At 41.1% G+C, this 16,269-nt stretch overlaps 1 protein-coding gene across 1 annotated transcript in view; it reads left to right on the forward strand.

The window, feature by feature from the left end:
- Window positions 1-5,711: 5,711 nt before the first annotated feature.
- The window catches only part of LOC125240834 (peripheral plasma membrane protein CASK), a 252,926-nt gene continuing 242,368 nt past the window's right edge, over window positions 5,712-16,269 (forward strand). The window contains 6 exon segments of the mRNA XM_048148974.1: window positions 5,712-5,742; window positions 7,030-7,205; window positions 7,687-7,809; window positions 8,760-8,934; window positions 9,476-9,597; window positions 11,386-11,583. Coding sequence (XP_048004931.1) covers window positions 7,053-7,205; window positions 7,687-7,809; window positions 8,760-8,934; window positions 9,476-9,597; window positions 11,386-11,583 — 771 coding nt within the window. The 5' untranslated portion in view covers window positions 5,712-5,742; window positions 7,030-7,052.

Consider the following 16,269-nt stretch of genomic DNA (forward strand, 5'->3'; position numbering starts at 1 on the left):
GCACAAATATTTTTTTCATTTTGAGTATTCCATATTTCCTTAATAATTATGGTACAGTATGGGGTTCTTCAAAAAAGGAGTGTACAAGTTTCTAATGGGTCGGCAACGCGCATGTAACACCCCTTAAGTTGCAGGCGTCCATAGGTTACGGTGACCGCTTTCCATCAGGCGGGCCGTATACCTGTTTGCCACCGACGTGGTATAAAAAAAATACCCTCATTTGGGGTTTAAAATTGGATCAAATTTAAATTAATCTTATAACCTAATTGACAAACTGATTGCTACGACCCCATCAAGGTTTCTGGCTAAGTTCAATTTCGATATGGGACAGGCTGGTATATTTGCTATTAGCAAGCAGCATCTGCACTTGCAGCTTTGGTAAGCAGTTACGATTAATTTATAACATAAATAAAAAAGTCTATTTTTTTCTTGTAGGGGCCCTTTCAGTTTGGTCCGCCGCTGCGTGCACCGTCAAACAGGGCAACAGTTCGCGGTGAAAATTGTAGATGTCGCCCGATTTACTGCCAGTCCTGGACTCAGCACTGCTGGTAAGTTGTTGAAACCACCGTTGAAACTATATTTATTTTACCGACAAAATATACAGACAGAACATCTACCTACAAAAGAATAATTTTTAACTCAGGTAAAGCTAGGAACATACTACGCGGACGTCCGTCGTAAATCTTGCAGAGGAATCTGGACAATGAAATTACACATAACCGTGAAATCGGTCGACACGTGGATTGAGCGCATGGACGTCCGATCGAAATCTGGCTCGCTGGATGTTTTGTGACCGTGCACACTGATCGCAGAGGCCGGGAAACGGCAATTCGTGGATGAGTGTTTTTTGTCGGACGTAGCGAAGCTGATCCGACAATATGCGAATTCAAGAAAAATTGCAATTTCCTCCGAGGCACATATATCCATAAACATGCGAGGAAATAAAACAAATCTTTTTTTTAGGTATTACAATGGCTATAATACATTAATTCCTTAAGGCCGAGCCACACCCGATGCGTAGACGTGCACGTGCGCGTATCGCTGCGTTGTATAACACGAGTTCTCATTAGACCCACCCGCCTGCGTGCACGTATGCGTGCGCGTTGCACGCAGGCGGTGTGACAGACGGCCTTTAGTCTGAACTATCAGATTGCAGAGAAATGAGCGGAATTTGTGTCAGCCGGTGGTTAAAGGTTAACAAAATGTTGTTTTCAGATCTCAAACGCGAGGCTACAATATGCCACATGCTGAAACACCCCCATATTGTGGAGCTTCTGGAGACATACAGCTCCGAGGGAATGCTCTACATGGTTTTCGAATAGTAAGTGTCTTCTCTCCTTTTAAACATTTGGACGTCGTCATGATAATCAAATAGGTAAATTAAATCTTCTTCTCAGCATATTCGCGTCGACTGCTGAACATATACCTCTTTCATGGATTTTCATTCCGTTCTATGTCGTTCAAAACTTCAAATTATTAGAAGATGCTGTTCGCTCAAGGTATGACTAGATATGACGAGACGTTGTTTTATTTATTCATTATTTCTAAAGCCTGGGAAGCTCCTTTCCTGATTGAACAAAAAAGGCATTGGCGCAGACATTCATTTTTACGAAAGCCATCAGGAAGTGAAAAAAGGCAAAAACTAGAGATAGTTCCATGTGAATAAATTGATTGTCAAATTCGCCATACTTTCCTTCATTGAACAGCGTCTATCAAATTACCAAACATCATACAGGTTTAACAGAAAATTAAACATTTGCTACGTACCTACTCACAAGTCGCTATTTATACCGACCTATATTCCCATTTAATTAAACTGATTGCTTTCATACAAGTTTTGCGTCTATTCAATAAATAGTCTTTCGGAATGCTTTGATTGAATAACCAATTAGAAGTTGGTATTAAACATGTCGAAGATATCAAAGGGATCTTACAATTCCTTAATACTTTATTATATACGATCGGTACGACCTTATTAGAAACGTTAAATTAGTAATTTGGATAGCTCTTAACTAAACAGTTAAAGTCAATAATGCAATTAAATCAAAATGTTTACAGCAATCAACAGACGATGGCGATATTATTTCACTTTCGGGGTGGCAGTGACATAAAACTTTATGGGATACTAACTATCCTTTACCCTTTCCCGGGAATCAAACCTCTGTACCAAATGTTAACGAAACGTGAGGTAACACACAGAAAGACAAGACAGACACACTTTTGTAATTATAATACCTATTAGTATGGATATAAAGGAGGACAAACACAACAAAAACATTACGTCACAAACACGCCGACGCGGCATCGTCACTGCTTCATTGTCTTTAGTAAACTTGTTGCTTTCTGTGTCGTTGCCAAGGTAAATTGGACTGAATAATTTGCATCTCGCTTAATTGGGTTGTACGCGTTAATACTCTATGGCACACCTTACGTACATAGGATTGAAACTGTCTACGTGTATGGAAGCAGTATGAGTTTTCCGGACGAGTAATCGTCTGGGTCCTTAACATTGTTTCTTGCAGATTTTTTTATGTCTTTATTTATGAGTTACACTAAGTACATAAACTAAAAAAATCTCATTGCTCTTGCTTATGATGCCGGCTGCTAATGTCACTATGCGAGCGTGATGATATACATAATTATGTATTCGCGTTCTATAGTAATAGCAACAACCGGGCCAATGTACGGAAATCTTTATGAGGGGCGTGTTTTCTTTATTGATGCTGACTGTACATTCACTTAATAGAGAGATATATATGTAATTATAGTTTGTCCAGCATGGTTTGACCTTCTTCACTCTAGGCGAGAATTAAGACACCAGCGCGCTAACTAACCTATGTCACTGTCACTGGACACGGCCACATTCTCCTGTCAGCTTTGCGGTCGCGGCTGCCGCTCTCGCATTGGGCTCACTAGCCACTTGCGGAAGTGCCGCAATCTAATGGACGCTGCTTAACCCATCATATTATTGATGTTGGAGGCCATTGATGATGTAATTATGAAACCTAAAGGCACTCGTCTTTATAGTGATGACCTACGAGTTTTATTTCTAGGAGAAGTGTAAAGACTAAGAAAGATATGTGTTTCTGATATTGTCAGCGGAATAATATGGCAATTATGGAACTATAAGGAGCCTTATGATGAACCTATTGTTTAATCAAATTTTGTCTTGACTTGGGGTGGAGTAAAGTAGGGTGCATCTAAGTAGCTTTCGTAGAACGATTTGTAATTATTAAATAAAATGTTTTTTTTTTTCAGTATGGATGGATCTGATCTCTGCTTCGAGGTGGTGCGCAGAGCGAGCGCTGGCTTCGTGTACAGCGAGGCTGTTGCTTGGTTAGTTGATTAAAAACAAACAAAATATAGACCTTGTTAGTCTGTGAGCTGTTGTCAGTATAATACAAAAAGATGAATTGCTGCTTCCGTAGTAGCCTCACAAGCACAGAGAACCTCCTATAGAGTGCCAATATTGTAAATTTTGTGCGCGCTACAAATCACCACTGCTTGGGGCGCGAGGAGCGGGAGGGGAATGTGTTTAGCGCGCTGCGATTGGTCGTTTCAAGGACGGCAGGCAGTCGCGCTAGATGAAAAGGGAGTCGCGTAAGTAGCCAGTGTAAGTTGACCTATGCTATATCTTGTTACCTTTCCACACCATTTCACACTACAGGTGGACATCTTTAAGGCATCAAAATACCCTTTTTCAATTTTTTTATTGCGAAAAACACGAGCTGCTTTCGGGTCGGTTACTTGGTCGTTACTGATCGGGCACGGCGAGCGCCCGCGCTTATATCATGGCAAATACAAGTAAGGCTGGTGACCGCGAGTCGTCTTGTAATGGATGTCTATAGGGGTTGGTCTGTGCTCACAAGTCACAACCTTCTTTAGAATTTTACCTGATTAAAATGAAATGAATTAGTTTAGGCTGGTTAATGATTATTCAATAATAATGCGCCTATGCATTTTATAGTGCATCGACACATATAATATACATTTTTTTGCTACTTAATTTGTGAATTTTCACCGAATTTTTTCGCTTTCCCCAGCCACTACATGCGCCAGATCCTCGAGGCGCTACGCTACTGCCACGAAAATGACATTGTGCACCGTGACGTGCGGCCGCACTGCGTCTTACTAGCGGGCCGCGACAACTGCGCGCCCGTCAAGCTCGGCGGCTTCGGCGTCGCGGCTCAACTACCCGCGCCCACCTCGCACCGTGCGCCGCCTGGTCAGTTACTCATCTATCCTAGTGACCAAAGGATACTGCGATGAGAATGACATCGTGCACCGTGACTTGCGGCCGCACTGCGTGTTACTAGCGGGCCGCGACAACTGCGCGCCCGTCAAGCTCGGCGGCTTCGGCGTCGCGGCTCAACTACCCGCGCCCACCTCGCACCGTGCGCCGCCTGGTCAGTTACTCATCTATCCTAGTGACCAAAGGATACTGCGATGAGAATGACATCGTGCACCGTGACTTGCGGCCGCACTGCGTGTTACTAGCGGGCCGCGACAACTGCGCGCCCGTCAAGCTCGGCGGCTTCGGCGTCGCGGCTCAACTACCCGCGCCCACCTCGCACCGTGCGCCGCCTGGTCAGTTACTCATCTATCCTAGTGACCAAAGGATACTGCGATGAGAATGACATCGTGCACCGTGACTTGCGGCCGCACTGCGTGTTACTAGCGGGCCGCGACAACTGCGCGCCCGTCAAGCTCGGCGGCTTCGGCGTCGCGGCTTAACTACCCGCGCCCACCTCGCACCGTGCGCCGCCTGGTCAGTTACTCATCTATCCTAGTGACCAAAGGATACTGCGATGAGAATAACATCGTGCACCGTGACTTGCGGCCGCACTGCGTGTTACTAGCGGGCCGCGACACCTGCGCGCCCGTCAATCAAACTCTGCCTTCGTGCTGGTCAGTTACATTACTTATTATATCTAATCGATAAGTATTCCGGTGGTCGAAACCAGCATTGGATTTTTTTTACAATACATAGATGTGAACACGGCATATATACAATTACTGGACTAAAATGCTGCTGGAATACATGTAATCGCGGCATATAACAAGTCACTGGACTGGATTACTCACTGGGGTGATTATATTTAACTTTCGGCTCACTGTATTCCCGTGGCATTCACGAACTATATCCTCGTCCTGCCCACCATAATACAGCTTGAGACATTGAAATTTAAACCAAATTTTTGAACAAATAGATTATCCTTTGTACCACGATTTAGGTAAAACATAAGAAATTATGAATTAAAAGCCCATCCAGGCTTTTAAAATGGAATATGTCGTTTATAAATAACATTGGGCAAGACGAGGATAGCTGAACTGGAATAGGTATGAGGTATGTGAACGGCTTTAACCGAAGCACAAGTGCCACGGAACAAATTTCATCCCACTATGATGGGGATAAGAGGTTTCGGTGTAACTGGTCCTAGATAATAATAAAAAGATGTTAAGTCATGTGTTTTAAAACAGAAGTTCAAAGAAGGATATAGTTACTTATAGTCTCAAGTTTCAACGCATTTTGATTTGATTATCACTTATGAGTTTTCTAAATAGTACATTGTAGGTACTCCAAAATATTGAGATGAAACAACCCAAATTGTGCTAGAAACTTTGACTTGTGATCTCATAACTTTACTAAAACGGGTTGTACATATCACGCAGAACTGGTGAGGGACACTCGACCACTAATGGGTCCCACGGGCCAAGCGTATCTCAAATCAGACGAGTACGGTAAGACTCGAAATTGTGCCGTAACAGCATGGACATACTGTGCATTATCCATTAGCACACCGTGTTCACTCATATCACCGATACACCATGTGTCTTATGCAGCAGACATCAGAGTTTATAATCGCTTGAACGAATTCTACCCAATTGGCACTTTACCCACATACAACACGGACCCTATATCCTGCGTGATAGATGTAATTTTTATATTAATTTATTTAATTATTCGACATTTTATTTTCCTCATTGGCTTTAACGTGATTAGAAGTTAGTTAATATTGTCTTCGGTTACCGCGATGGTTACTCATGGAATAAAACTATGGATACGGATTATATCGCTTATAATGAATTTACAATTCTTCCCGACGTTTCGAACACTTTACTGCATTCAACAGCATTCGACCACGAATGCTGTAAAGTGTTCGAAACGTTGGGATGAAAAGTAAATTCATTATACGCGATATAATCCGTTTCCATAGTTTTATTTCATGGAAGTTAGTTGTTTATTTTACATAGTTTCGAATTCAGTTTCCGCTTCTAACGAATTTAGATTATCAAATCGACACAACCAAAACTTATCACAGGTCATTGATTGGAAAAAATTGTCCCGTAGTTATCCGATTAATTTTAATATTTATGATTCAAGGGTTTCATTGCAGACAAAATAGTTTTGGCATTTTGACTAATTCTGATCCAATGATTTAATTTTAGATAGAATATTATACAACAAATTCACTTGTTCGAGCTTATTGGTCAAATATCCAATCCCAGTGTTGCAAAGCACTACAGCAGTCTTTTCGAATCGAAAATATTAACCTTTTTCGATTGCTCTTATACGTTACTGTGACAAGTGATAACCACAGTGGCATGATATATTGATACCATAATAACATTTTATTTGTTTTTCTGACCCTTATTCACAAATATAACAATGCCACAGAACACAATACCTTGCACGTACAGTGAACCAATTTGAATTCTAGGCCACTGTAGAACCTTTTCACAGTCGACGTCAAAAGTGACTTCTATGGCCAATAATGCACGGTGTTAATAAGACAGAGTTCTAGTGTGGTCTATGATTCAAATTGTTTGACCGTACATTACGGGTTTGACAAGACTACGACATTGCGCGGTAGCGGCAGCGTCGAGCAACAACCATAGCTAGAAGCGAAACCTTGAATCGGTGGATCTGTGATCGTCGCTCGTCTCGTCTCGCATCACGTGAACTCATAGCCGGGTCATCAGAGCTGTTTTACCTTGTCCATATTAAAATATTGTAAATATCTGCAGGTCGTATCGGAACTCCGCACTACATGGCCCCTGAAGTCGTGTCGAGCCAGCTGTATGGCAAGCCGGTGGACGTGTGGGCTGCGGGCATTCTACTGCACGTGCTACTGGTCGGGTACCTGCCCTTTACTGGCACCAGGGAGAGACTGTTCGAGGCTATATGCCGAGGGAGACTGCGGGTGAGTAATCTACAGTTACAAACAGCTGAAGATCGTGGAACACTGCACTAACATGACAATAGAAGTCGTGTCGAGTCAGCTGTACGGCAAGCCGGTGGACGTGTGGGCCGCGGGCATTCTACTGCACGTGCTACTGGTTGGCTACCTGCCCTTCACTGGCACCAGGGAGAGACTGTTCGAGGCTATATGCCGAGGGAGACTGCGGGTGAGTAAGCGGGATCCTTCATGCAAATCCAAACACAGTGATGTAGAGTTAGCGTAAACTGGTGCACGGCATACTTACATACTCTCAGGGCACACCATTTTATATATCTCTAGATTCTAGTTCATATCGGACGAAAAAAGCGCAGCGTGATGTGTGCTACATAATTATTGATGCGATACGACATCACGATGCATTAACATGTAAAACATTAACATACGAAGATTTTATTTATTAGATACTTATAAAAATTTTAGCATCTACATTTATTGTTTACAGTTTGACGCACCTCTTTGGGATGACATCAGCGACTCAGCTAAAGATTTGGTCCAGCGAATGCTGACAGTGGACCATACGCAAAGAATATCCATTCAGGATGTGCTCAACCACAGATGGATAAGAGTAAGTGAATATAATGCTACGATATCACCAGAGTAATCCTTTTACATCAAATCGAAATATAGGTAAATTGAAGAGTATTATGAGTCAGTGGTTCCTCCAAATAGTCGAAAGAATCATACCCCTTTAAGTAAACAAGCAATTTTTAAGATAGGCAGATTTTTCTTGAATTTTTCGAGCTGTATTTCTTAACTTGACTTGTCATATAAACGAAACGAAATGACGGGAAAAGTGAGAGTGCCATAGGATTGGATTCGACTCCACGCATAATAGGATAATAGGAAAGACATCCAAATGCCAGAAATTACTGGGAATAAATATAAAGATTATACAACTTCTAAGAAAAAATATAATATCTCACCTTTGAGCCTACGTCGCGAACGCATTGATGTTATGATCCTGTATAAAATCATTAATAATTTCATCGATACCCCTGAGTTAATAAAATCCCTTTCATTCAGAGTGCCACGTCGTTGTGAGAGGGCTTGTAGAAAAAAGAACCTCTTTCATATTCTTCGAAGTCGAACTTCGTACGCGAGAAACGGTTTCATCAGAAGAGCTTGCAGAGTATATAATGATAAATTTCAAAGTGTAGACATATTTAAAGAAACATGTAGTAGCTTCAGACTGCAGACCTTGAAGTGTATTAATGGACTTCATTCAGAGAGTTAAAATTTATAAAACTTAACTAAAATTTGTTAGAATATTTGAGAATATTTGTTTATGTGTAATGAAAATATAAGTAGTTTTTTTTGTAAGACAGGTTAGAAAATTGTTTCTACTTTTGTATTTTGTTAAAATTTGTTGGTTTGATATTCTAATTGAGGAAACTGTAAGTCTGTAATGTAATTATTCAACTGTGCTAATGTATTTTATATATAAGTGACTGTTTGTTTCTAAATAAATAAATAAATTCGACTTGCTAATCTAAACATCTCGATTGTCTCTTACAGGACCGTGACAAGCAAAACCGTATCCACCTCGCCGGCACCGTAGACGAGTTGAAGAAGTTCAACAGCCGGCGACGCCTGCGCGCCGCCACGCTGGCGGCGGCCGCGGCCGACGATGAGGAGGACGACGAACAACCCGCCAGCAAGCAGACTGTGCTGGAGGAGGCCAACGCGGCCGGTGAGTTACTTCTTGTTTAGCGTACAGAATACCAACCTTGAGGGTAACGCGGCTGTTGAGTCACCTCGAGCGACTAGTACAGTAGTATCCTCTTCGAGTCCAGTCGAGTAGGCGAGGTGAAAAAGTTCAGCAGCCGGCGCCGCCTGCGGGCCACCACGGCGGCCGCGGCCGCGGCCGACGACCAGGAGGACGACGAACACGACCAGGAGTACAGAATAACGAATACCAACCAGCCTGCCAGCAAGCAGGACCTGTGCTGGACTCTGTGAAGGCCATTCGTATTTATCCATCGCGGAACGAGTGATAAAGTGACGTCTATTTGAAGGAGCTGTGTACAGAATACCAACCTTGAAGGTGACGCAGCCGGTGAGTTACGTCTATTTCACTCTATAGAATCAGCAAGGAGTACAGAATGCCAATCTTGAGGGTAACGCGAGTGATGAGTCATGTGTCACTTATCGCAGTTAATAACTTTCGCCGCTTTTAAAACTGATATAGTACCAATTTTGCCAATATTTGTTTAATGTTACGTATGTTCTAGCTGTTAATCTCGTGGTGGAATCTCTGGACGACGTGGCTGTGCTGCAGGACGGGCCCGGGTTCGTGGACCCCGACCTGTTTCACAGCGTGCTGGATGACCTGCAGCTACGAGCACTGCTCGAGGTGAGGTCATACAACTTAACACTTTATAACACGAAGATCACGAAAGCTTCAAAGGGTCAAGAGTGTGCACGTTCGATGATCATGTCACTCATGTCACAAACGTATGGCGGTAGATAAGTATTGTCGTGAACCTCGGAGCGTGCTTTCGTGGGTTTCATTATAATTACAAATAGACTTAAATAAAAAGTTTCATGTTAGTTTTCTTTATCGATAAATGGCAAATTGAAATTAGTTACGCAATTACGGAGTTCTGAAATAACAAACTAGCAAAAACGTAGCTAAATTGAGAACGTCCTTCCTACTTTTGGAATAAATAATATTTGAAACAGTTAAACATAAAGCAAGCGGTACGTACGTGGTGTAACGATTAAGGATGTTACGGAAGTGGCTTTACGGATCCGGAGCAGGAATCGGAGTTTCATTTATTATTTTAACGGAGTCGGAGCCGAAGTTGAGCCGAGTTACGTACCTATTAACTACTTATAAGAAGGTTGATCTGGGGCCGATTGCATAACAAAGTACAAGCTAATATTATTAGTGGTTTTGGTTGTAACTTGTACTTTTGTGTTGCATAATAAATTACAAGATACAAATATACAAGTACCTAATTACAAGCTAATAATATTAGTAATTTAACTTGTAACTTATATTTTTTTGTTGCATAATAAAATACCAGTAAAAACTACAACTTGCAAAATATTATTGCTAATAACTTATATAATTAGTGAATTTTACTAGTTTCTGTTGCAAAATGAAGGTAAAATAACAATTTATTAGAACAAACTTGTAATTATTTCTACGTATGTCAGGGGCACCATATTTTTAAATATTAGTTGTCTATATTTACGGGTTGGAATTGTATTGTAATCGAAAATGAACCTCGTATTAAATTCTTCTGATGATGAAGATGCGGAATTGATCTTACAAAGGCGACACCGAAAAATTTATAGTAAGAGAATCAATTTCGCCTTTGAAAACCGGGCACATTTTTACGAAATGTTCCGTATAACAGCAATTAAAGCTGAACGAATTCTTCAAGCAATTTCACAAGATATTCAACAAAAAGTTCAACCGTGCAAATCCGACACACAAAACCTAGTGTGTGTGGCCGGCTTTACGTATCGCGTGGAATTAAAAAAAAATCTCAAGCAGAGGTTTGAGTCATCCAAGTAATTTACTCATAATTTATATAATTCGCAAATAATATTAGTAGCAATATTACAAGTTTGAATAAATATATTATGCAACAGAATATATAAGTACTTGTAAATTGAGATCACATAACTTGTAATTTTGAAATATTATTAGCAATTTATGCAACAGGAATATTCTTGTATTATTAGTAAAACCATAAATTGTTATGCAACACAAATAAGTACGACTTGTAAATTATTGACTTGTAACTCGTATTATTTCCTAGTATTATTAGTAAACTTATGCAATCGGCCCCTGGTTGATGTATTGAGATGTAGTCAAAACTTATAGGAGTAGGTAGGTACGCCGCGCAAGGCCAAATGCAATGCGTTCAACTCCGTTAGAGCTTCGGTAAAAAGATACCGGAGGCGCAGGCGAAGGTGTGAAATAAAAATTAGCGATAGCGGAGGCGGCTCCGGAGGTGTAAAAGCAAACGGAAGTTCCGACTTAACGGATCCGGAGGCGAAGATCCGTAACGTCCCTAGTAACGATAGCCAGCCACGAAACACAAGCTTATCGATGCTCGGATCGGGCGTTCCGTGGCCGAGGCTAACGTTTACCTTTTAAAATATAACCAAGAAATCTGTCTGACAGGTGTACGACCGCATCGCGTGCACGGTGGTGGTGACCTCCGGGCGCGCTCCCGCCGCGGAGGGCCGCCAGCGCTGCCGCCAGGCGCTGGACGCGGCGGCGCGCCCGCGGCACAACCCCGCCGGGCCCGCCGCCGCCTCCGTCACCACGGCCGCCGCCATCCACCACCTGCGCCGCGCGCTCGCGCTGCCGCATATCAAGGTCAGTCCTGCTCCTGAGGGAGCCGCGTAAAACGTTACGATGCGTTACAGGGGCCTCTTACAACACGTCACCACGGCCGCCGCCATCCACGACCTGCGTCGTCATTTTTAATTTGTTCTCGTAAGTTGGAAAACCTTTTCGTTTCAGCGCGCAATTAAAACTATACCAAGGATAAAAACAATAATATAACTTTTTGCGACTTTAGGGTGAAAATGGCCGCATATCAGTAAAAAGGTCAAGGAGGGGAGTCCTGCTCCTGTCTGAACATACCGCTTGCTCTAGCCAAAATGGAAACCGACTCAAACTCACCATACATTTATGATCTCCCGTAGTTATTTAGTGGTTACCTCTGATCTCACGCCGGCAGAGGGCCGGCAGGCACTGGAGGCGTCGGCGACAACCCCTTAGTTTAATTCCATATTCTTGGAAACGGCGGCAAATGCTTGGCGAACCGTGGGCGTTTTTCCATTAGTCGAGACAGCACCGGCATGACCGGCCAACGACACCGGTGCCGTGGCCTCGTGTTTCCACTGCGCCGGGGTCTCTCCGTCCGCTCGTCTGCCTACCCGCCCCGCGCACTCACACACGTACATGGCTACAATTCATAATACAACGCACACGTATTTTTCCGGCACGATATCGACTGGGAAGCTGGCTGCCCCTGAAACGCTGCGACGGCTACGGAGTCGGCGGGACTCATCGCCGTACCGTCGCAGTTGCCGGTAAGTGGAAAAGCGAGCTACATAGGTTTTTGTTTCTCGAGCACCGTTGCCGTGCTGTGCCGGAATAATGGAAAAGCAGCTAATGGAAAAGCCAAAAGCAACCCCACGGTTGTAGAATGTGCCAGTTTGCGAATACCCCTTTGATTTGTGAAAGAAACGGACACGGTCATCCGTGTTAATACTGTTCGTTATTTGATGTTCGCTGTTGCTATTACATATTTGCGAGCCGAGATCATCAGGCTTCAGACCCACAGTTATCGCGTACACTCGTTTCACATCACAAACTTCTAAATCAGATTGGCCCAGGACCGGAATATAAAGTGGCATCCTGGCAGGCAAGTATGATCGCGCGATAAATGATAAAACATCTGGCCGTCCCTATCGCACTTACAAATAGTGCGATATGACGGCCTGATGTTTTATCGTCAGTAGTAAACGATAAATAAAATTTTCGACTTCTGCCTACCTTACTGCTTACTTACTGCTTACTGCTAGCCTTTCTCCGCAGACGTTTTGTCCGGTTGCCTTTGGCATAGGCCTCTCCCATATTTCTCCATGTTTCTCTGTCTAGAGCTTGTCTTCTCCACTAGGCTCCAGCTACCTTTCTGAATTCATTTTCCCATCTCATTTTTTGTCCACCATCCTTCCTTTTGCCGTCTCTTGGGTACCATGATGTTATGTCCTTTGACCATTTTTCTCTTTTATCTCGGAGCATGTGACCAGTCCATTTCCACTTTAGTTGCTTCATTGTCTGATTTACGTCAGTTATCTTTGTTCGTTTTCTAATGTTGTCCAACTTTATTCTATCTTTAAGTTTTATATTCAACATGCTTCTTTCCATGCTATTTTGGCACACTTGGAGAGCTCGCCTTTCCTTGTCTGCCTACCTACCTGACTTTAAAGACTAAAGCCCAACTGTACCAACCGCAGCTTTAATAAAATATTAAATATAACTTAAAATAGTTTTTCACTGTCCCATCGGAAAAAAAATTTAGGTTTAAATAAATATTGAATCTGAATCTGTTTCTATTACATTATCATAAGGTACAGCGGGACAAACCTCGACTGGGGGGCAATTGTAACTAATCCATTTTTTTCCATTATTACACTACATGTATCTACTGAACACGCCTACCATATGTATACAGCCGGTGGACACTCTATTTAATAATGCAAACATTGTAAAACATGGAAAAAATGGACCAGTTACATTTGACCCCCAGTCGACATTTGCCCCGCTGTACCTTATATCAAATTTCCGTATCATGCATCCTGATACGAATGAATTAAAAAAAATTCAAAAAAATTCAAAAAAAAAACGAAAAAAATTTTTTTTGTATGAAAACACACCCAAAATCAAATATTGTCTAGGGCCCGTACCAGTTGCAGTTGGCACGTCTATAAAGCCCCTTATAGTTTTTTTTTAATTTGCTAAATACCTGGATGTTATGTCACAATTATCTGTGTTTGGAAATTAAAAAATAAGACTGCCGGCCTTGACCTGCAAGGTTTGTATGAAATTCCATTATCTATCAATCGTCCTAGCCGCATCTGCAACGTCATACTTCGCTGCCAATTATAAGGCATATAACATCAATATTTCATACCATGTTTGAGAAAAATTATTTTAACTAATAATTTGTCACCGTACCTGTCCAATTCTAACGAGTATGTTAGTGTGACAGTTATATTGGTCCCATGACCTCGGAGACGACCGGCTGAAATTGTGAAAGGGTTATTTTATGATTTGTATTAAAATATAAATTACGTTTTAAATAACACCGTCACTGTCTGAACTATCATATTCGCTGCCAACTTAGCTTGGTCTTACTCTGTTGACGCTAAATAAATAACTTTAACTACAAAATTATTATCATTTGCTCTGAACTACTTCTATAAAGCCGCACTTCGTTAAATTCATTTTCTCTTTGACATAAGAGTTCCATCTAAGATATAATACGTCAAGATACATATACCGCGACAAGTCGTTTCGTGGGCTCCCTACTTTAGGTTTTAGTAGCCACAAAGATGGCGTTAAGCCCCCGTTAGTCATGATTGTTCATTTTCCCGACCTTATCTTTAATAAGTTCCTAGTTTATTACCAAGATGGCGCCGATCGTGACATACGATTCGTTTCCATGGGAACTTGCAGAAGCATTGATCGAAAACGCCCACGACATCTAGTATCGTCATTCGTTAGTTCTGATACAGAGACTTCCGTCGTTATAGGCAACTATAATCTCCAATGCAGGTTGGTTAGTATGTGAAAGGTTAGTATAAAGCTAAGTAGTAAAAGGGTTCGCCTGATTCAAATATTCAAAAGGGTATTTGCGATTCCTTTGTTGAACCGGCAGGGATTTCGGATGTTTACTGTTATTTTAAGAACCGGCTTTCGGCGGGCTCGATGATTGACACACCTCATAATTAGAATAACAAGGCGTTCATTGTTCCTGTATTACCTTGAAATATCTTTCTTGTAAACCTTATTCGAGTTAGCATTTCCACTTTTCTAGTATGCGGTTCTCAGTCAACATTATTTACATGTTGAAAATATGTTTATGGTAATGTCGAATTTCGTGAACGTTTCCGGTATCTGCGATACGTAGAAAATGATACAGTTTATTGTCAAGTAACTTTTTTTATTGCAAGATGAGAAATTGTTATTTGTTCTCCTGAATCAGATATATCAATATGAAGATTACTATCAGCGAACGAAAGCATAAGTGAACGATTTCGGTTTTTGGATCATGTGTATTCAGTTATAGAATTCCTTTATGACGATACGGTAGGGGTCAATTCTCCATACAAACGCTCTCGACTATTTCCTCCCTGATTTTTGAAGATAGAGCAATGATTTTTTCAACATAGATTGTTATTATTTTTATCTGTGTCGGACCGTTTTGATTTTTTTGATATTCTGCTTTTTAAAGACTCTAGAGCCAATCAAAAATTTCCAAAAACGGCCTTTTTCATTGTGGCGCTAAAAAAGGTGTGATACTCAAGATTGGTAACAATTAACCAAAAAAGCTAAACGGTCCGACATAGATTATTTCATTGTTATTCAGATTCTCAAATTTCGTTCCTATTGATTGATTAAGTTTTGAAGGTGGAAAGAGTCGAGAGCGGAACCTCGATTTTAAAGATTTTTTTGAAATATCTTTTGACTGAGTTGTTCTTAATGGACAATTTTTTTTCGATAAATCTAGTTAATAACACTTGTACATATATTTAACTAAAATTCCCAAGTTGAAAGGGGGGCTCCTTTCCATTTTAGCATTTTCGCTACCGTATCCTCTTAACATTCATTTATTCAGCAATTTCCGTCAACTTTGTACAAAAATTAAGGGAAAAGTTAAATTTGTTTTTATTAATTCCTATTTTGTTACAAAGATTTTGTTGATTAATTGAGATTTTATTAAGTTTTATTTCGTCATTAAGGTTCTCTAGTATCTATATTTTCTTAATTATAACAATTATCCTGTATATATCTTACGAAAGTCGAATTATATTACTAAATGTTGGTAACAAAATAGGATCAATTAAAATTTGCTGACGTGGCATTGTACAAAGTTGACGGGAATTGCTGTATTAAATGAAGTAAACTAATGTGTAGTAAAAAATAGTTCGATTCTATTTCTATTTTTTTTTTGGAGCATGATTGAGGTTTTCTCGAGGGACTGCGTGAAGTATGGAGTTCGTGTTCTTCAAATAAAGTGCGTTGTGTACCTACAGAATAAGAGGTACGAAATATGATTTTTCCTTAAGTTTTTTTAAATTTGTTTATTTTATTGTCCGTGTTAATTTTATTTACCTTCTAGTTTCGCTTAACTGGAAGTTGTCTTATTTATGTTTTCGGCGTCACGGTCCCCTTACTATAACAGTGCCTAAATAGGTTAATCAATATCCATACTTCCATACTAATATTATAAATGGGAAAGTGTGTGTATCTGTTTGTTTGTCCGTC

This window comes from Leguminivora glycinivorella, chromosome 2, assembly GCF_023078275.1.
Source record: "Leguminivora glycinivorella isolate SPB_JAAS2020 chromosome 2, LegGlyc_1.1, whole genome shotgun sequence".
Classification (NCBI taxonomy): domain Eukaryota; kingdom Metazoa; phylum Arthropoda; class Insecta; order Lepidoptera; family Tortricidae; genus Leguminivora; species Leguminivora glycinivorella.